The 22562-nt window shown below is 37.9% G+C and overlaps 2 protein-coding genes across 5 annotated transcripts in view; one reads left to right on the forward strand and one right to left on the reverse strand.

Moving 5' to 3' along the window:
* Window positions 1–8338: 8338 nt before the first annotated feature.
* ten1 (TEN1 subunit of CST complex) lies at window positions 8339–12173 on the forward strand. 4 transcript variants are annotated; one of them, XM_039661651.2, is made up of 3 exons: window positions 8339–8495; window positions 11417–11574; window positions 11725–12173. In XM_039661651.2, the coding sequence occupies exons 1-3, from the start codon at window positions 8440–8442 to the stop codon at window positions 11865–11867; spliced, it is 357 nt and encodes a 118-aa protein (XP_039517585.1). In that variant the 5' UTR covers window positions 8339–8439; the 3' UTR covers window positions 11868–12173. The 4 variants fall into 4 exon arrangements, with proteins under 4 accessions (XP_039517585.1, XP_039517586.1, XP_039517583.1 ...); XM_039661652.2 differs by having other exon boundaries at window positions 8414–8549; XM_039661649.2 differs by having other exon boundaries at window positions 8444–8733.
* Window positions 12174–12483: 310 nt separating this feature from the next.
* evpla (envoplakin a) overlaps window positions 12484–22562 on the reverse strand; it is a 35832-nt gene continuing 25753 nt past the window's right edge. The window contains exons 18-22 of the mRNA XM_039662500.2: window positions 17357–17507; window positions 17173–17256; window positions 16876–16983; window positions 16705–16797; window positions 12484–16544 (exon numbers count right to left, since the gene is read on the reverse strand). Of these exons, the coding sequence (XP_039518434.2) occupies window positions 13200–16544; window positions 16705–16797; window positions 16876–16983; window positions 17173–17256; window positions 17357–17507 (3781 nt within the window). The 3' untranslated portion in view covers window positions 12484–13199. The remainder of the gene's footprint in view (window positions 16545–16704; window positions 16798–16875; window positions 16984–17172; window positions 17257–17356; window positions 17508–22562) is intronic.

Raw genomic sequence — 22562 nt, forward strand, 5'->3', positions numbered from 1 at the left:
CTGACTTTCTGTTGCTCAGAGCGAATGACTTTAAATTGGAAAGTTGATCGGCTTGACGAGAACAATATACGTGGAAAGTTTTGTAACTGTAGGTAAAATGAGCAAAGTTATAACACATTTTATGTGTCCTTTTTTAGTCATAAAATTCATTTCCTCGTCACGGCCAGACCGTTCGAGATATCAAAAATCCGTCCGGAATTGAGCATCCTCAATGTCTTGACTTCATGCACACCGAGTTTGGTTGTGATTGGTAAACACATGCCTTGTGATTTGATGTATTTCTCCTAGGACAATTATTCAAACAACCCATAATTCATAATTCATAAATAACTTCCATTTGAACTGTCATAAAACTTAGAGCACGAAAGTTGTTTGGCCTGATGTGATCTTTAATTGTACCGAGTTTCATATTAATTCATGCAAGTGTGTTTGATTTATGGACAAATTTTTGAATCCCAGTCCAGGGGGCGCTGTCGAGCCGCCCTGCCACGCCCGGTTACCAGCTTCAGCCCGGCCCTGATGGCCATGGGTTCTGACCCGTGTGCAAAGTTTCAAGAAATTTAGAGGATGTTAAGGCCCCCGAAAATGCCAGAGAAGTTGCACACAGCAAATAAAGGGTTAAAATTAACCTGACAGGCGCCCCTCCTCTCACTCACACAGAGAGACACTGAGAGACTGGCAAAATTCTGAGATTTTCTCTACATTCAAACAAACATATCTGACTTTCTGTGGGTCCTAGCTAATGAGTGTCAATTAGAAAGTTGTCCGGCTCGAGGAGTACAATATACATACTGATTTTTGTAACTGTAGATAAAACTAACAACCCCACTTTTGTCAAAAGGTGGCGCTACTGAGCCCTCACCACACCCGTTTCTGAAACGTTGCACATGTCTACTGGCTAATAAATGTGATGTGTCTGTCGAGTTTCATGCAATTTGAAGCATGCTAAGAGTCTCAAAAGCATCCTAAAAGAATGGTAAAGTTTGATGCGTTGCCACGGCAACAGTTTCAAAGATATCAAGAATCCATTTACAGGTCTTCATCTGCCATGTATTTGCATTATACAGATGAAGTTTGAAGCAAATCGAGTTAAAATTAGAGGGTGATTTCAAAGCATTTTGAAAATGACACACTTCCTGCTGCCAGTTGGTGGCGCTATAACTTTGACTCACAATAGTCACATCCATGTGATCGTCCTCTTACAGCGAACACACTGCTGAAGTTTCATCAAGATCGGTTGATGTGTGCTGAAGTTATGATACACTTCCTGTTTCACGTTTCTCGCCATAATTTTGTTTCCTCGCCATGGCCAAACCGTTCGAGATATCAAAAATCCCCTCGCAAACTTTCATCCTCAATGTCTTGACTTCACGCTGACCAAGTTTCGTCGAATTTGGATCAAAGCTCTAGGAGGAGTATTAAAAATTCCATTGCGAGTGTTTTACGAACAACCCTAAATAGCCGACTTCCTGTTGGGCTGGGGTAAAAAGTAAAAGCACGAGGTATAGATGAAACGATGAGATCAACATGTGTACCGAGTTTCATATTATTACATGCAAGCGTGTTTGATTTATGGACCAAGTGTTCGGACCCCGTTCCAGGGGGCGCTGTCTAGCCCCCCTGCCACGCCCGGGTACCATCTTCAGCCCGGCCCTGATGGCCGCGGGTTCTGACCCGTGTGCAAAGTTTCAAGAGTTTTTGAGCATGTTAAGGGCCCCAAAAGTGCCCGAATAGTCGTATAAATAATAATAATAATAATAATAATAATAATCCTAAGGAAAACAATAGGGCCTTCGCCCTTTCAGGGCTTGGGCCCTAATAATAGAAAAGAATAATCCTAAGGAAAACAATAGGGCCTTCGCCCTTTCAGGGCTTGGGCCCTAATAATAAATATAGCTGCGAGCAGCGATTGCGGGCCCAAGCCGGTGGCACCGCAACCCTGATGCCTTTAGTTACCCAAAGGCACCGGGATGGTGGTACCGCCGGCTTTGGCCCTTTATCGCTGCTCACAGCTATATTTATATTTAATATAAAGCCGGTGGCACCGCCACCTTGGTGCCTTTAGGTTTATTCTGTACGACGTGTAAAAACGTAACCCCGCTTTGACTATCAAAAAGAAGTGTATTGTAGAGCTTGCATCAATGCGGACTCGATGCGCTGTGCGCTGTAACTCCATGTGGCTTTAAGCGCATCATTCTCCACTCGGGATGCGCATAAGCGTTTTGTGCCACACTGTACTGAGCCTTTCATATCATAATGCAGTGACGCAATGACAGATTATTAATTGCCTTTCTTGTTCTGTTCCATCTATTATATGTTGATAATAGATAGGACAGAGCACTAAAAACCTCAAACAAAGCACTAAAAACTTAAGCTGTTTGCTGTGTAGTCTGAGAATGAGCTGTTTGATTTGCACCCTCTTCCTCTTCACTGTCCTCCATAAAAACCAGCTATCCAGGTCCATGTTGTTCTAGAAAGTTTGTATGTTGCTGCCTCAATTAACATCTCTGCTATACATTTAAAACATGGCTATATCTAAAATAATTTATCTTTTTGATTTTTGTCATCTTGTTTTTCATGAATATTTTACAACAATACAAAGAGCAATGTGTATTTTCCATTAATATAGTTTGTAATGGCTTTTTTTGTCATAGATTATAATCATATATTTTTTGGATTTGTTATTTATCTTTATAATGAAGTTGTCTGTATTAAGTAGATTGTGTTTAACACACAAGAGTGATTTATTAGTTCAACACATAGTTATAGAAATTCTACTTTATCTAAAAAAAACCCTGCACTTTATACACACACACACACACACACACACATAAATACATGTAAATAAAAATACCAAAAAAAAAACATCAAATGTGTTTTTAGTCAGAGTATTATTTTATACAGAAACAAATATTTGTAATTCAGATAAGAACTAGAAAAAAAAGTTTGATGACACAAACTTTAAGTTGGCTTGAGAAAGCCAGACCAGAGCGTTTGAAGAATCTTGAAGTTTGAATGAAGTTTTAAAGATGGAATTAGAAAGAAAGAAAGAAAGAAAGAAAGAAAGAAAGAAAGAAAGAAAGAAAGAAAGAAAGATGGATAGATTAGTTAGAAAGATAGATTAGTAAGAAAGAAAGAAAGATAGATAGATAGATAGATAGATAGATAGATAGATAGATAGATAGATAGATAGATAGATAGATAGATGTTTTTGGCAAGAAGCTAACATGATTAGCATGTAGCTAGCTTGATGCTAATATGATTAGCATGTAGTTAAGATGATTAACATGTTGTTAGCATGATTAGCATGTAGCTAGCATCATAATAGCATGATTAGCATGTTGCTAGCATCATGCTAACATGTTTTTAGCAAGAAGCTAGCATGACTAGCATGTAGCTAGCATCATGCTAGCATGATTAGCATGTTGCTAGCATCATGCTAGCATGTTTTTAGCAAGAAGCTAGCATGATTAGCATGTAGCTAGCATCATGCTAGCATGATTAGCATGTTGCTAGCATCATGCTAGCATGTTTTTAGCAAGAAGCTAACATGATTAGCATGTAGCTAGCATCATGCTAGCATGATTAGCATGTTGCTAGCATCATGCTAGCATGTTTTTAGCAAGAAGCTAGCATGATTAACATGTAGCTAGCATCATGCTAGCATGATTAGCATGTAGCTAGCATCAAAATAACATGATTAGCATGTAGCTAGCATCATGCTAGCATGTTTTTAGCAAGAAGCTAGCATGATTAGCATGTAGCTAGCATCATGCTAGCATGATTAGCATGTTGCTAGCATCATGCTAGCATGTTTTTAGCAAGAAGCTAGCATGATTAGCATGTAGCTAGCATCATGAAAGATGTTAGAAAGATGGATAGATTTGTTAGAAAGAAAGATGGATAGATTAGTTAAGTAGAAAGAAAGATGGATAGATTAGTTAGGTAGAAAGAATGATGGATAGATTAGTTAGGTAGAAAGAAAGATGGATAGACTAGTTAGAAAGAAAGATGGATAGATTTGTTAGAAAGAAAGATGGATAGATTAGTTAGGTAGAAAGAAAGATGGATAGATTTGTTAGAAAGAAAGATGGATAGATTAGTTAGGTAGAAAGAAAGATGGATAGATTTGATAGAAAGAAAGATGGATAGATTTGTTAGAAAGAAAGATGGATAGATTTGTTAGAAAGAAAGATGGATAGATTTGTTAGAAAGAAAGATGGATAGATTTGTTAGAAAGAAAGATGGATGGATTTGTTAGAAAGAAAGATGGATAGATCAGTTGGGTAGAAAGAAAGATGGATAGATTTGATAGAAAGAAAGATGGATAGATTTGTTAGAAAGAAAGATGGATAGATTTGTTAGAAAGAAAGATGGATAGATTAGTTAGGTAGAAAGAAAGATGGATAGATTAGTTAGAAAGAAAGATGGATAGATTAGTTAGAAAGAAAGATGATAGATTAGTTAGAAAGAAAGATGGATAGATTTGTTAGAAAGAAAGATGGATATATTTGTTAGGTAGAAAGAAAGATGGATAGATTTGTTAGAAAGAAAGATGGATAGATTTGTTAGGTAGAAAGAAAGATGGATAGATTTGTTAGGTAGAAAGAAAGATGGATAGATTTGTTAGAAAGAAAGATGGATAGATTAGTTAGGTAGAAAGAAAGATGGATAGATTAGTTAGAAAGAAAGATGGATAGATTTGTTAGAAAGAAAGATGGATAGATTTGTTAGGTAGAAAGAAAGATGGATAGATTTGTTAGAAAGAAAGATGGATAGATTTGTTAGAAAGAAAGATGGACAGATTTGTTAAGTAGAAAGAAAGATGGATATATTAGTTAGAAAGAAAGATGGATAGATTTGTTAGGTAGAAAGAAAGATGGATAGATTAGTTAGAAAGAAAGATGGATAGATTTGTTAGAAAGAAAGATGGATAGATTTGTTAGAAAGAAATATGGATAGATTTGATAGAAAGAAAGATGGATAGATTAGTTAGAAAGAAAGATGGATAGATTTGATAGAAAGAAAGATGGATAGATTTGTTAGAAAGAAAGATGGATAGATTTGTTAGAAAGAAAGATGGATAGATTTGATAGAAAGAAAGATGGATAGATTTGATAGAAAGAAAGATGGATAGATTTGTTAGAAAGAAAGATTGATAGATTTGTTAGAAAGAAAGATGGATAGATTAGTTAGAAAGAAAGATGGATAGATTATTTAGGACGAAAGATGGATAGATTTGTTAGAAAGAAAGATGGATAGATTAGTTAGAAAGAAAGAAAGATGGATAGATTTGTTAGAAAGAAAGAAAGATGGATAGATTAGTTAGAAAGAAAGAAAGAAAGAAAGAAAGAAAGAAAGAAAGATTAGGTAGATAGATAGATAGATAGATAGATAGATAGATAGATAGATAGATAGATAGATAGATAGATAGATAGATAGATAGATAGATAGATAGATAGATAGATAAGTTCATTAGTACATATAGAATGGTAGTTTAATTGAGTCTAGGGCTTCAGGGAATTTAGATTTGAGTTTTTGTTGTACGCTATTGGGCCACCGTAGTCTTGGCTCAATTTGACCATGCTGCAATGAAAGTCAATGGGATTTTTATGATTTTTAATATTAATTTTTAAGAAACCTGAAAGTCGAATCAGTCTAAAAAGATATAGCAACTCGAGTCAGAACAGTCTGAAGGTCTGACCCGAGTTTGGAGTTTGTAGAGTTAAAGCTCTAGGAGGAGTAGCAGTCAGAAATTTTTGAGTAAGAAAAAGAAGAAGAATAATAATAAGTTTAAATAGGATTTCAGTAAGTTGGCTTTCTCAAGCCAACTTAATGAAGTTAGTGTTTTAAAATCTTAAGGAAAACAAATATATTGAAATATAGCACATGAATTTTAAATTCATTCAACTTCAATTACAAATACAATCTTACTTTTATTTAAAGCAAACTATGCATTTAAAAGATGGGGGTTATATGCCTATTTTGTCATTTAAAAATATTGTTATGCAAATTGTTATGCAAAAAGACAAGGACTTAGAGACAAGGACTTGTAGGAAAAATCACAGCCAGCCACACACACACACACATAAACACAGACAACAGCCCTCCCCTCCCCACACAGACACACACAGAGAGAGAGAGAGAGAGAGAGAGAGAGAGAGAGAGAGAGAGAGAATCGCAGGGGAAATAAATCCATTCAAACTCCAATATCTGACTTTCTGTTGCTCAGAGCGAATGACTTTAAATTGGAAAGTTGATCGGCTTGACGAGAACAATATACGTGGTAAGTTTTGTAACTGTAGGTAAATTGAGCAAAGTTATAACACACTTTATGTGTCCTTTTTCAGTCATAAAATTCATTTCCTCGCCACGGCCAGACCGTTCGAGATATCAAAAATCCGTCCGGAATTGAGCATCCTCAATGTCTTGACTTCATGCACACCGAGTTTGGTTGTGATTGGTAAACACATGCATTGTGATTTGATGTATTTCTCCTAGGACAATTATTCAAACAACCCATAATTCATAATTCATAAATAACTTCCATTTGAACTGTCATAAAACTTAGAGCACGAAAGTTGTTTGGCCTGATGTGATCTATAATTGTACCGAGTTTCATATTAATTCATGCAAGTGTGTTTGATTTATGGTCAAATGTTCAAATCCCGGTCCAGGGGGCGCTGTCGAGCCGCCCTGCCACGCCCAGTTACCAGCTTCAGCCCGGCCCTGATGGCCATGGGTTCTGACCCGTGTGCAAAGTTTCAAGAGTTTTCGAGGATGTTAAGGCCCCCGAAAATGCCAGAGAAGTCGCACACAGCAAATAAAGGGTTAAAATTAACCTGACAGGCGCCCCTCCTCTCACTCACACAGAGGGACACTGAGACACTGGCAAAATTCTGAGATTTTCTCTACATTCAAACAAACATATCTGACTTTCTGTGGGTCCTAGCTAATGAGTGTCAATTAGAAAGTTGTCCGGCTCGAGGAGTACAATATACATACCGATTTTTGTAACTGTAGATAAAACTAACAACCCCACTTTTGTCAAAAGGTGGCGCTACTGAGCCCTCACCACGCCCGTTTCTGCAACTTTGCACATGTCTACTGGCTAATAAATGTGATGTGTCTGTCGAGTTTCATGCAATTTAAAGCATGCTAAGGGTCTCAAAAGCATCCTAAAAGAATGGTAAAGTTTGATGCGTCACCACGGCAACAGTTTTCAAAGATATCAAGAATCCATTCACAGGTCTACATCTGCCCTATGTTTACATTATACAGATGAAGTTTGAAGCAAATCGGGTAAAAATAAAAGGGTGATTTCAAAGCATTTTGAAAGTGACACACTTCCTGCTGCCAGTTGGTGGCGCTATAACTTTGACTCACAATAGTCACATCCATGTGATCGTCCTCTTACAGCGAACACACTGCTGAAGTTTCATCAAGATCAGTTAATGTATGCTGAAGTTTTAACACACTTCCTGTTTCACGTTTCTCGCCATGATTTCATTTCCTCGCCACGGACAAACCGTTAGAGATATCAAAAATCCCCTCGCAAACTTTCATCCTCAATGTCTTGACTTCACGCTGACCGAGTTTCGTCGAATTTGGATCAAAGCTCTAGGAGGAGTATTTCAAATACCATTGCGAGCGTTTTACAAACAAACCTCAATAGCCGACTTCCTGTTGGGCTGGGGTAAAAAGTAAGAGCGCGAGGTATAGATGAAACGATGAGATCAACATGTGTACCGAGTTTCATATTATTACATGCAAGCGTGTTTGAGTTATGGACCGAGTGTTCGGACCCCGTTCCAGGGGGCGCTGACGAGCCCCCCTGCCACGCCCAGGTACCAGCTTCAGCCCGGCTCTGATGGCCGCGGGTTCTGACCCGTGTGCAAAGTTTCAAGAGTTTTTGAGCATGTTAAGGGCTCCAAAAGTGCCAAAAAGGTAGTAAAATAATAATACTAAAGAAAAATAATTCTTAGGAAAACAATAGGGCCTTCGCCCTTTCAGGGCTTGGGCCCTAATAATAATAGAAAAGAATAATCCTAAGGAAAACAATAGGGCCTTCGCCCTTTCAGGGCTTGGGCCCTAATAATAACCCTAATAATAAGAACCCTAACAGTTCCAATAGGGTCCTCGCACTGTTAGTGCTCGGGCCCTAACAATAGGGCCTTCACCCTTTCAGGGCTTGGGCCCTAAAAAAAAATAACCCTCACAGTTTCAAGAGGGTCCTGGCACTGTTAGTGCTCGGGCCCTAATGAAAATTTCATGTCAGGGGACCTTTAAGTGTGCTGACAGCTCATATCACCTGCCAAACAAATCAGACTGAGCGGATGACCGGTTTAAGATGGCGGCTCCACGGCTCGTCCGTGCTGGTCGATAGGGAATCTACCTATATTACATCTATGACCGCGCGAGCGTCACTACGGGAAGCAGATGTGTCTGACTACACGTTCCGTTTTCAGCTTCTCCTTCGCCGATCAGTTTTACATGTAAGCGCAGACGATGTCGAACACAGCTGTTGATTAAATGGAGATAAGTGTGAAGTAACTAAAATAATCTTAATTTCTAATGATTCAAGTATCTATATGCATGTTAAACTGATATGCTGCCGTCTCCAGCCGCGTTTTACTTTCCTTGGGAGATCAATACAGACCTGGTAAAAGATGGTGTGTCAGTGCGAACGTTTGGCAGGTCGGTCCACTTGTTAAAGTTGTCGGAAATGTTTAGGTGCGATTTTTATTCATGTAACCCCGTTATATCTTTAGTTTAACTGCTTAATAATCTATTCCGAGAAGTGCTGCGAACTTCCGTGTTTGTGACTAAAAATGTTGGTTACATTTATTTGTTCTTTTGTAAAACATTTCATTCATGTGAACATTGAAAAAGATGTTTATAGAATTTGCATTTTAGGATGTAACTAAATTTAGCCTAAAATATAACTATGCTAAACAGATAGTTTTGTTTTGAACCAGAATCCAAAATTATTACGTTCGGTGTTGTAGCCTCTCCAAATATTAGGGAAAACATGTTTGTGTTTTACTAATTTTATACATTTTCTCATTGACGGACAATATAGCAGAAAATGCTGAAATAATTACTATAATATATTAATAGTAGCCTACTTTCTATGGAAGCTTGTTTCCGCCATAGAATGAAAGATATAAAAGGTAATTGCGAATTTTTATCTCACAATTCTGACTTTTTTTCTCACAACTGTGAGTTTAGGCTACTTCTCGCAATTCTGACATTATTTCTCACAATTGCGAGATGGAAAGTCAGAATTGCGAGATATAAAGTCAGAATTGCGTGATATAAAGTCGCAAGTTCGAGATATAAAGTCAGAATTGCGTGATATAAAGTCAGAATTGCGAGATGTGAAGTCAGAATTGCGAGGTATAAAGTCAGAATTGCGTGATATAAAGTCAGAATTGCGAGTTATAAAGTCAGAATTGCAAGATATAAAGACAGAATTGCGAGATATAACGTCAGAATTGCTAGATATAAAGTCGCAATTGCGTGTTATAAAGTCAGAAATGCATGATATAAAGTCAGAATTGTGAGATTTAAACTATTCTGAGGGGGAAAAAAGTTAGTCTTTTTTTCCCCTTAGAATTGGCCTGATAAGTCGCAATTGCGAGTTTATATCTCACAATTCTGAGAAAAGATGTCGGTATTTCACCGGAAATATAAACTCGCAATTATGTGTTATAAAGTCAGAATTGCGAGATGTAAACTCGCAATTGTGAGAAAAAAAAGTCAGAATTGTGAGATAAAAAGTAGCACTTCTGTCTTTTTTTCCCTCAGAATTGCCACTTTATATCACGCAATTCTGACTTTATATCACGCAATTCTGACTTTATATCTCGCAATTCTGACTTTATGACATGCAATTCTGACTTTATAACTCGCAATTGCGACTTTATATCACGCAATTCTGAGAAATAAAGTCAGAATTGCGAGATATAAACTCGCAATTGTGAGAAAAAAAGTCAGAATTGTGAGATAAAAAGTCACAATTATTTATTTTATTTATTTATTTTATTTTTTTTGTACTTTTGTTATTAGGCTATATTAAAGGTATAGCGGAGGATCTTTCAGAATTTTAGAGAAGACCCGCCCTCTCCAATTTTTTTTTAAAAAAATGCACATGCACAAACACAACACTCTTGCTCCCGAGAGGGAACGCCTATTACGCCTTGCACAATTATGTTGCAAATTCTAAACTAACTCAAAAACATTCATAAAAAAGACAACATGTCAAATGCCCTTCCGTGTTTTATTTACTTATTATACTGATCGATTGAGTGACCGAGGACTCAAGACATGATATGTGCAACCCTGTAGCACATGAAATACGTTCTGAGGGAACTATTTTGCATATAAGCAGTGCTATTGTATTTGCATTAACTTTTACTAGTGATTTTAAATGGATTTCTCCAAATAGCATGACAAACTTTACCTGTCTAGTAGAATCTTCGCGACTGCGGCATCAGTGAGAAGCCCAACTTGTGCTTTTAGCGCACGCCAGCGTGTGATATTCACCCAAAATCACTCTGGTCTTGTTTCTATATTCTGCGGCCTTTCTTTTCTTATCATACACTTCGTACACATTTTTTCTCTTTCGACCCTCAGCCATTTTCAAAGGAATGGCTGAAACCGTAACTCCGACATAATACACCTGAAGGTGAAAACTGCATAGGGATGAGCACGTACGATGGCCTTACGTAAACATATCACCAGAATGATTGACACTTAGGTGGACCAATAGTATAGACTACCCACCCGGAAAAAGAAAATCCTCCGCTATACCTTTAAGGCCCTGTCCACCCTACTTTGTTTTTGTTTAAAAACGGAGAATTAAAATGAATACGATCTACGTCCACACCAGCGTTTTATCTGCGTATTAGAATTGATCTCAGTCCACATTAAAACGACTGAAAACGCGGATCACGGGACCATTCACCAACACTGGGCATGTGCGTGCCGGTGCAAACGGTGGCTGACGAATCAGTGAAGGACACGTCACGACTGATGACACCCAATCATAGAGCCGAGCGTGAGCCTCTGTGTCAGCATTTTGCAACAAGTCCTCCGTTTTGTCCCATCTTCACTAAAACGCCCTCCGGAGATTCAAAAAGCAAAACGGAGCTGCAGTGTTTCTAAACTTCTCTGTTTTAGTCTGGACGGGAGGTGCAAACATAGCAAAAGGGCTCCGTTTTTAAACGAAAACGCAGTAGTGTGGATGGGCCTAAGGATCCAGTCGCTTTTTCTTGTCTCTTAGCTCTTTTGTTTTGTTATAATTGCTAGTAAATATTGATCAATAGTTTTAATTTTTTGAATTTTTAATCATCATGTATTTCTTTCGCTTGTAAAAATATTTAAAAATAAAATTTAGCTTGTGTCCATCTAGATTTACAAGTTACGTGCCAGAAGAGTCCAAAGCTGTTCTAAGTGGTCAGCAGTCCTCTGCACAGTGCCACGTGTCTGTAAAAACAACACTTGTTGAACCTTTCCAGCCCATACTTGGAGCTCAGTATTTTGTCCTGGGTGAAATTGAAAATACTGATGGTGAGTTTGAATAAGACAACATGATTAAAACAAGTTTCTGCCTACTCAGTGTAAATCTAGAGGCAGTTTTGTTGTTTGTACTCTGAATGTCTGTGTGTTTTACCAGACTAATTGTTTTAACCAGTATTTTTCTGTTGCTTCTGCATTCAGGATTAAGTGGAAATATACTGCATGCCCGTGCTTTGGCTTGTGTTGATGGAGTAGACCTTGCACTAATGCAACAGGCCATTATGGAACAGAGACGCTTCTTTAAGGAGAGAGAGACTAAGATGAATGTGCAAGCTCCACGCTGAGAGCCCTCATACATATCCTGTGAAATGTGATCAACTGAGAACTATTTATCAATGTGTTTTTGTACAATTTGAGAATGTGTGACTTTGTGTCAACCTCTCAAAAGTGTAGGATTGTCAGTTGGATTTTTACAGAATTTGGATTTTTGATGTCTAGTGCAGGAGGTAGGTCAAACACTATACCTCTGTTTACTTAGAAAGAAATGCTTTTAAAATGTATTTTAAAAATAACTAAATACATTTAAGCACAATTACAAAGAAATATCACAGTATGTGTTCTGCTTAATAAAATGTTATGCCTACAAATAATACACTTAATACCACTCTTTGTGTGTTGACATTTAGTAGAACAAATTAGAAACAAAAAAGACAGAAATCATTGTTGCAGTTTTATTTTCAGCAGTATTAGAAAGTAAAGAGAATGGTAAAGACATAAATAATTAAAAGTATAATGATTTGAAATCAGAAATTGCTCTTCTGGCCCATCATACCATGCAAATAAAACACGCATAACATGTTATTTTTTTTTTGTTTGTTTGTTTGTTTGGTTGTTTTTTTTTGGATAAATATTCCCTTTGTTCTGTGTTACAATATTCTGCCCCATTACATTATGTAAAAATTAAGTAAACGTAAGCATCTCATCAGCTGAGATTAAATATAACTAATGTTAGTAATGTGTTCAAATTTTAGAGATTTTATAGCACCTCAGATTTACAACAAATTGTATTACAAGTACAGACCAGATCAAAAAATGTTTTATCACTAAACGTTTATTGTGGTAACACTTTACAATAAGGTTCATTAGTTAACAATAGTTAATGTATTAACTAACATGAACTAACCATGAGCAATACATTTGTAACAGTATTTGTTAATCTTCGTTGATGTTAGTTAATAAAAATAAAGTTGTTCATTGTTTGTTCATGTTAGTTCACAGCACATTAACTAATGTTAACAAGATTTTAATAAAGTATTAGTAAATATTGAAATTAACGTTTACAAAGATTAATAAATGCTGTATAAGCGCTGTTCATCATTAGTTCATGCTAACTAATGTAGTTAACTAATGTTAACTAATGAACCTTATTGTAAAGTGTTACCATTATTGTTATACATTAATTATCTTAAAATCTTTTTCCTGGTGTTGCAGATTTTTTAACTGGAACAAACTGAATCAACACACCCACTAAAAACTTGCAATTATAAACTGGTTCCAGGACTTGACTGTTTTTTGTGTGAAATATAATGTTTTCATCTTAGCCAAGGAGAAATGGTTGACAGTGCAGAAACTTGAATGCATGATAAATGTTGTAAACTTATGTAGATTATTAGTGTCTATGTATGAGGGAAATATGCGGTAGCATAGGCAGAATCTTTGGAGGAAGCAGGAATCATAGGAAGACCTGAGAGTCGGTCTGTCGTACAACGAGCCAAAGCCTGCTTGTAGTTGATCTTCTCCTTTGTGATGGGATCAATCAGCTCTTTTGCATAGTTGATCTCTTCCTGAAGCTCTCTCATCATTGTACTGTTAATCATCTTAGAGCTGACGGCATCCACAATGTTAACTCTTCCTGCTTTGTTGGGGTTGACCAACCCACCTGTCAGAAATTGTGCCTCCATGTATCTCATGGCATTCTCTTTGGGCATCCACCCTTTCTGCACAGCTTCTCCGACTGATAGACGCTCTTTAGTCACAGGGTCCTCAACCCCAGTAAAGGCCTTCTGAGCATTTAGTAACCGCTGTAGTTGACTGGGCTCAATCAAATTTCGATCAGCTGCTTTGTTGACAGAATATTTTGTGCTGTTGCTGATGTCCATGATGCCACCAGTGGCTGCTTGTGCTTCAAGAAGCTTTTGAGCAGTGTTGGTGTCAATCATCTTTCGAACCATGGCACTGCGCACATTTAGACATGAATCAGTGTGTACATCATACACGCCGCAGATGGGAAACACTTCATTAAGCTGAGTTGGTTGGCTGCTAACTGGGGTGTATGACCGAGATTTTGTTTCACCAGCCACAAGAAGTGCAAACTCTGAGATGGGCATTTTGCCATCCTTGTACTGTTGTAGTTGGTATTTAGTCACCCTGCCTTCTTTTAGTGCATTTTTGATTGAGTACTGATTGCCACTCTTGCGATCTTGCAAAACAGAAATCTCACCATCAGGTCCCATTGTGGTGGTTTCCTCCCAGTCGCACTCCAGTTCCTGTAATTGCATGTACTGGCTGCGATCGATGAAGCCTTTCATGTAGGCATCATATGGTGACATGTCTTTACCAGTGTTAGGGTCTAAGATACTAATCTTTGTGGAGACATTGACTTCCTTAGTGCTGCGAGTCTCTGAGGAATCCTCCTTCCTCAAACTGTTCTGTAGCTCCCTGATTATGTTATCTCGCTTGTGAATTGTGTCCTTCTCTTCCAGGATCTCCCTTTCTAGCCTTTGAACATCAGATTCCATTTTAATGCTTTTTTGCCTATTCATTTGATTTCTCTCACTCATAAGCCTTGACTGCTGGTGGAATGAGATGCTGATATTTTGTCTTTCAGATTCCAAAGTTCTTAGCTCTCTCTGGAGGTTTTCTTTTTCTCTTTGCAGCTTGTCCCGATCATGAATCAGGTTGGTCTCCTCCAGGGACGTGGTTGTTCTTTTGCTTGCTTGTCGCTGCAGTTTCTCATCTAGACGATGGAGTTCATCCTCAAGATCTCGTCTGGCATTTTTCTCCTGTTGTAACAGTTCTCTAAGGTGGGACCGTTCTGCTTCCACTGCTTGATCTTTCTCTACTCGAACAACCTCTTTATAGATGGTCTTCTCAACCGATTTCTCTCGCTGCAAGATTTCTATTTCGAATGTCATTTTCCTGATGTCTCTATCTAATCGCATAATGTCACTGCTCTCCTTATCCATGTCTGTCCGAAGACCATTGGTCAGTTTGTCTAATTTTGGATCCCTCTCAACTTTCAGAACTTCCTCTATAACTATGTTCTCTTCAATAGGTGGTGGGGCAGTTTCTAGCTCATGGATCCTAGATTTAATTTGTCTCAGCTCAGTTTCCACCTGTATCTTTTTTTGCCTTTCATCACTGCTCCTTATGGTTATCTCCTTATCTTGTATGACTGCTCTCATCTGCTGCACCTCTAACTCCAATTTTCTACGATTCTTCACTTCTTCATCTAGACTCCTTCCCAGCCTATCATGATCAAGGATCTGCCTTGGGTCCTTTTGTAGGCGCACCACCTCTTGCACTACTACTTTTTCCTCTGGTTTTTGTCTCTCGAGCTGAATGTATTTATTCTGAAGATCAAATACCATTTCCTCTATAGTTCTTCGCCTCTGAGTTTCCTCACGGATCTCTCTCCTGAGACGATCTGCCTCCTTCTCCAGAAGTGGGTCATCAACATATTTAGTTACATCTTTTGTGACAATCTTGGTCTCAACTTTTGACTTTTCAGTCTTCCACTCATCCCTGTCTTTTCTAAGACGGAAAACCTCATCCTGCAAAGTACTGTAGGTTTTTTGCAGGGAGTATACTTGATCTGAGAGCCTCTGTATTTCTCTTACATTCTCTGGACTTCTTTCCTCTTTTTCAACCACCTGAACTACTTCCTTATACTCAACTTTGGGTTTCTGTGAATGCAGAGCATTAAGCTCCGTTTTTAAAATACTAATTTGTCGCTCAAAGTCTGAGCCCTTCCTGCTACTGTCTTGAAGCTCCCATCTCAAGCGTTGCATCTCTGCCTCCGTCTCAGGTGCCACCCTGAAGTTCTCATTTATGATTTCTTTGACTTCCACTTGGGGCTTCATCTGTTGTATTCGAACATGGTGTGACTGAAGGGTACTAAGCTCAATCAAGAGACTTTTGTTCTCAGTTTTCAATTCTTCTATTGTAGTCAGAAGCCCTTTAGACTCACTTATAAGTACAGGGTCCTGCTCAACCCTTTTCACCTCCTTGGTGACAACTTTTGGCTCTAAAGTTGGGATGAGCATCTCTAAAGAATTGATCTGGCTTCTGATTTGGGAGATTTCACTCTTCAGTGACTTGCACCTCTCACCTTCATCTGAGATATCCATCTCGAATGTCCTAACTGCCTTCAACATTGTTGGATCTTTTTCCTGTCTTACCACTTCCTTTTGCACAACCGTCTCTTTTATGATTTGCTTCTTTTGTTCCAAAATTGTCATCTCTGATTGCAGGTAAGCCTTATCTTGTTCTTTAATTTTAAGTTCACTTCTCAGTTTGCTTATTTTTTCTCGAATATTTGATGCTTCTACATCCAGCTGGGGGTCTTTCTCTACCTCTGTCACCTCTCTTGTGACTAGTTTGGGTTTAGTGTTCTTAAGTTCACTTTCTAGGCTAGTGATCTTTCTAGTCATTACTTCAATCTCACTTTGTGTTTTGGTGCGTTTCAGTGCTTCTTCGTGAATCTTTTTTTGAAAGTCCTCCAAATTGGACTCAAGTTTTGGGTCACGGTAATACTGCAGAACTTCTTTCTCCTCCACTCGCTCTACGCCTCTTCGACTTTTCAGAGATAAATATCTGTTCTTGATGGTGCTCAGGCTATTCTCTGTATTGGTATTTTTGGCAATTTCCTCCTTTAATTCTTTCTGCAGAGCTTCAGTGTCCTCAGAGGCTTTTTGTTGCAGCTGTTGCTGTTGATGTACGGCATTTACTTTTACCACATTCTGTGTAAATAGAAGTAAGACCAGTTAATATTTCAAAGGTGATCAGTTTGAAGAGTCACATGATTATTTTCATAACAAAGATAAAATGAATTGCAGTATAATACAAATTAAGCCTTTTGATTAGTGGTAAACATGAAAACTGTTGCTCTCTCATTTGCACCTCAGACATGATGCTCTTTGCAAAGTTCATCTGGTTTAGTAACTGGTCACTCTCAGCAGCTGTTTCAGCATAATGGTTTGTAAGATCCTTCTCCTGTAGCAAAACATAATATGGAATTAAGTATTTAATTAATATAAACATTTCTAATGTTTTACATTTCAAATAACTCACCTGCTTTGCAACAGCGCTAGCTAGGGTGGCGGTGTGAAGCCTTTTAGCATTTGTCACAGGTGTGTCATCAAGAGTAGCTTTGTACTTATCACAATTCATCTCATATTCCTGCCCAAAATAAATACAATATACAATTTACACAGTATACATAACAGTTTGTGCCACACAATTTTATAATTAGAGGTTTTCCACAGTTTTATACCCCATTTAAATAAAAAGTTATATTTGGTGTGTGATTCTGGATACATGCAGCCCAAACATGTTACAATGTTACTGTATCCCAAACATTTGACTTACTTTGAGAGTATTTTGGAGATCCTTGGAGAGATCAACCACCCTGTCCATGTCATCACCTTTCCTTTTTATATCCTCTATCACCCTCTTTCAAGTAAAAGAAAACAACCACATAGTGAGAATTTTTCTTTTTTTTTTTCTTTTTTTAATCAGATTATTTATTTTATATATAGTCTACAGGTCTAACCTTCTGAGAGTTCTGCTTGGCATTGACCTGAGTCAAATCATCTTGGGGGTCAATCTTGTTGTTAGGTAGATTATTTAAGAAGGAGCTCAGAGATTGGCTCACATTTTGGAAGTCCTGGTGTTTTGTGTTAGCCTCTTGCAAAAGCCTCTCTCTAAGGAAATCAATCAAGCAAGCAAACTTTATTTATAAAGCACTTTACAACAACCGAACTAGACCCAAGTAGATGAAGTGCTGTACACAAGAATGAACAAATATACAAAAAGAACACAATTCATGCAGCATAAAATACAAAGTCAAAAACCATAAAAAACAAACCATAAACTGCAAAACCATAAAAGCAAAATGTCAACTCCTGGTGTTAAAGGCCAAAGAAAATAGATGCGTTTTAAAAAAGAGATTTAAAATAAGTGATTGAAGTGGCCTGTTTTACTGGCTGAGGCAGGTCATTCCACATTTTTGGAGCTGCCATTGCAAACGCACGGTCCCCTCTGAGTTTACGTTTTGTTTTAGGCACATGTAGGAGCAATTTATCAGCTGACCTAAGAGAACGATTAGGTGTGTGGAGATGTAATAACTTAGATATACTGTATAAGACGGGTTAAGACCATTTAATGATTTTAAAACAAATAAAAGAATTTTAAAATGAATCCTGTACTGTACAGGCAGCCAGTCAAGCAACTCTAAGACGGGTCCAATGTGTTCATATTTACGTACTCTGTTAAGAGATGTGCTGCTGCGTTTTGCACCATTTGAAGACGAGCTAAAGAAGACCCACTAACCCCCACAAATAGTGTTACAGTAATCCAGCCAGCTAGTGATAAAGGCATGGATTACTGCATCAAATTGTCTAAAAAAGGCTTTACTTGTTTACTTGTTCTAAAAAAGGCTTTACTTTGGCAAATTTCCTCAGCTGAAAAAAGCCTGTTTTGACTACTGCTCTGATCTGGCTGTCGAAGTTAAGATCAGCATCGATTTTAACCCCTAGGTTTATGATAAATGGTTTATTATATTGGGCCAAAGCACCAAACTCAACGGAACGAGTCCCATTAGTACCACCAAAAATCATCACTTCCGTTTTATTAGCATTAAAACTTAAAAATCTATAGCCATCCAAGTTAACATCCTCAAAACACTATTAACGAACTGAAAGTGTCATTCTTTTTAATCAGCATGTACAACTGATTATCATCAGCGTAACAGTGAAAAGATATGCCATGTTTCCTAATTACTTAGCCCAGCCGTAGCAAATACAGTGAGAAGAGAGGGGGACCCAAAATTGAGCCCTGGGGACCCCACAAGAGAGTGGTGCAGAAGAGGACAGAATTTCCACAGCTGACGCAGAGAGTCCGACCTTCCAGGTATGACCTAAACCATTCAAGCACTGTGCCTTTTATGCCCACCCAATCCTCCAAGCGAGAAATCAAAATTTCATGGTCCACAATATCAAATGCAGCTGTCAGGTCAAGAAGCACAAGAACAACATAATTACCAGAATTTGTTTCTAAATAAATATCATTAAAAACTTTAAAAAGAGCAGATTCTGTACTGTGTAAAGATTTGAAGCCGGACTATACCTCAAGGATATTGATGTCTTTCAAAAAAGCCATTATTTGATTGCAGACTATCTTTTCAAGGATTTTAGAAATAAAAGGTAGTTTTGAAATAGACCTAAAATTTGCAAGATCTGTCGGATCAAGACCAGATTTTTTGAGTAGAGGTTGCACTACAGCATGTTTAAAAATGTTAGGGCCCACACCAGTGGACAGACTTCTATTAGCAACTGCAAGAACAAACGGTCTAGAAAAGTAGAAAAAAACCAGAGTAGAAAAAAACTTCCTTAAAGAGTCGAGGAGAAATAGCATCTTGTGGTGAACCTGAGGGCTTCAAATTTCCAACAATCTCCTGTAGCATATACAATGTCACAGGCTCAAACTTATCAAATACAGAAGAGCAGCTAACAGAGACTGAGGGGTCACGGGCAGAAGGTGAAATTAGAGCTCTAATGGAAGTGACTTTATCATTAAAAAAGCGTAAAAACAGACTGTCGGGGAAGCATCAACACAGACAGTTTGTGGAACATTAATAACTGAATCAATAGTTTTAAACAAAACGCGAGGCTTATTAATGTTCAAGAGAATGATCTCAGAGATGTACATTCTTTTAGCTTCTTTCAGAATTGTCTGATAGTGATGCTAACAGTTAGCCTGGGAAAACCCAGACAACTTCAGGCAAATTTAGATTTGCTCTGAAAGTTAGTCTGGCAAAGAGCTCATTCAAGCCCATTTCTAATCCGTCGAAATCGCGGCACCAGGGGAAAATAAAAGCAATATAGACCATAAAGATAAAGCAAATTTGCCTGTGAACGCTTTATGTAAATGCAATATAAGTAGGTCTAAATCCGGGTGATTACTTATATCAGTGTTATATATAGACTATTATGTATATCATCATAACGTCCATCCCTAAAATTTTATAGTTTTTTTTTTTGTTTATTAAAAAATATCCAATAATGCAGAATATGCAATGATAAATATTTAATTGATGAGTTGTTATATATAACAATACAAAATATATGGGAATGGTATAAATATATGGGAAAACTGCAAATCCACCTTTCGCTGACTGGAGTCCACTAGTTTCTGTGAATTTTAGCGATCCATTTGCTCCTCTTTCTATAGCAATCTGTAAAAATATACCTCCGATTTTTTATCAAATCTAGTTGTAGACGTCACACGCATTCCCTCTATTGACACGGACTAGCCGTGGGGCCGCCATCTTAAACCGGTTATCCGCTCCACTCAGTGTAATCTGTTTGGCAGGTGATACAAGCTGTCAGCGCATTTAATGAGTCATATCTCACTAAATACCGAACTGATTTTCACGCAGGTTTTTTTGCTGCAAAGGTCATACATGTAGCTATGATACAGGGCACATGGGATATTTTTTTTTACAAAATACAACCAATAGTACGGTTATGTTAAATCTTAAATCTTACTTGTGAAAAGTAATTCCCGAGCGATAGTCTGCCGATTTGAGCAGGAATATGCTGCACAGTGCTCTGGCATCTACTGCTGCTATGCAACACAATAGGAATACGACCGGTTCAAGATGGCGGCCGGATTTCTTAGTGCCCAGCGGCCAATAGGCAAATTAATGTCACGTGACCTCCCCGGAGATACCAGCTTTGAGGGCATAAGCTGCTGTGTTTACTATAGGTGTTTACAAAGTTTTATCAGAGAATGTGGTTTTACAAACAAATATTTATTTCTGTTTATAATGTTACGCAAATCATGAAGAGACAAAGTGAAATAGATTATAAAGAGACTCTTAAAACAAGACGGAGATTGGTACAATGCGAATATTTCATTCATAAATGGTGTGAATCCCTATGCAGTAATGAAGGAAGCACTGAGCACTGATTATGCAGCTTTCCCTCAGATACAGTATTTTCATGTGTACCTTTATCTGGTATTGGCTAGGAGTTTTTACACATGTGAGCAATTCCGAGCCTGGAAATCACTGGAGGCGTACAATCAGATTGCAGAGGGTTGGTTTGGTGACGTTTGCTCAAGTGCAATCAATGGAAAAGTGACATGATGCTAGACTATCTGTCTATTAAAAAGCCATAGCCTGCAGTTAACTTAAGTCCTATGTTCCAGCAACTGCAGCAACTTAAGTCCTATGTTCCCCTTAAAACAGTCACGGGTGCTTTCTGTAATATGCATGTACTTATTTGTACACTGAAGAATAGGGGTGGAACGGTACATGTATTCATATTGAAACAAACCGGTGCGGGCGTCATGGTTCGGTGCATGAATATAAAAATAAATAACTTGCGTGCAAATTAATTTATGTAATGCGGAACTACTTTATAAGCGGGTTCTTTAGGGACATAATCTCAGACTGCAATGCTGGAATGTGTGTTTGTGTAAGAGAGAGAGAGAGAGTCGCGGACGTGATCGAACAGTGGAAACAATGTTGTTTTGTATGTTTTTAATACCTCGTCATTTAGTTCATAGTGGACATTATCCAAACTGCAAAGTATTAACTTATATTTGTTTACACTCGCAATAAAACACAACATTGAGCTTTTGTCAAACAAATTCTTGCGTGTTTTGAGTGAGTTTCTTTCCTGTTTATCCTCGCCAGCCATAACCTCCGTCGTTGTTCTGACAAAAGCTTAGTCTTCTCACATTCATGGAGTCTAATGACGGGTATGTAAAATCCCAATTTAATTGAACCTCCGGCACGATGTAAACACATCCATTGACCCAGCAGGAGATGACCATTTTCACATTTTAGCACGAAACTCATTTCACTTCCTTTAACTTGTATTGCTTCTTCTAATGTTCTGCCCTCAGCAATGGAACCGGGTCAGCAAATGCCCGTATGTTGTGACGTCATGTGGGAACTATGTATATGATATCTATGGGTGTGACGGTTATAGTTGAACTCTATATTAGAATATATATACTGTATATTAGAACTCTATAACCGCCAAAACCATGTCATTAAAATATTTTTTTCACAAACATTTTTTATCATAGAGAATGCTTGAATACTGATATCAGCTTACGAGTGAAACGGAGGCGGAGTTGACAACACTGGCAGTTGAAATCAGCTCCGAAACGACCGGAAGTCATTAATTTCCTATGGAGATTCGCAGACCGCATGCGAATGGGTCCGAAACGGGTCCGACTGTGTGCGGTGCGAAGAAAACATGTTGGTTATCCGGATGCGTTCAAAAAATGTAACTCTTGTGAAAATCTACAGACGGTTCCTATCCGACAATTCCAGCGGAAGTTGAGCGTTGCTATGGTACTGATAAACAAACCTGAATTCTTAACTTTTAATAAGATAAATAATGATTTTATAACGATAAGTTGTAGTGTCATTTTTTTATTTTCATGACTTTCTAACATTATTAGGGCAGTTAATACAATTGAATTGTAGGCAGACATTGAACTATTGACATTATACCACTACTATAGCACATTTTTTTAGCCGATCTGACATATTAATGACCTGCGCAATTTTCTCACGCAGCAGCCTTCATATTAATATCTCTATAAGCCTCATCAGAGAGATCACAGAACTGACAGAATCAACCTTTCTAATCTCTCCGCCATTTTCGTTCTACGCTTCCGACGCTTTTCACTGTGTAGTACGACATCCGTTGGGGGCGTATTGCGTTTTACGGAGCTGA

This window comes from Pimephales promelas, chromosome 8 (genome assembly GCF_988280905.1).
Source record: "Pimephales promelas chromosome 8, fPimPro1.hap1.1, whole genome shotgun sequence".
Lineage (NCBI taxonomy): Eukaryota > Metazoa > Chordata > Actinopteri > Cypriniformes > Leuciscidae > Pimephales > Pimephales promelas.

Excerpts from the sequence above, each read along its gene's own strand:
- ten1 (XM_039661649.2), top strand. The coding sequence starts at position 8,609 with ATGCTGCCGTCTCCAGCCGCGTTTTACTTTCCTTGGGAGATCAATACA. Across the intron at positions 8,734-11,416 it reads AAGTTGTCGGAAATGTTTAG|ATTTACAAGTTACGTGCCAG; the intron begins GTGCGATTTTTA and ends GTGTCCATCTAG. Across the intron at positions 11,575-11,724 it reads TGAAATTGAAAATACTGATG|GATTAAGTGGAAATATACTG; the intron begins GTGAGTTTGAAT and ends TTCTGCATTCAG.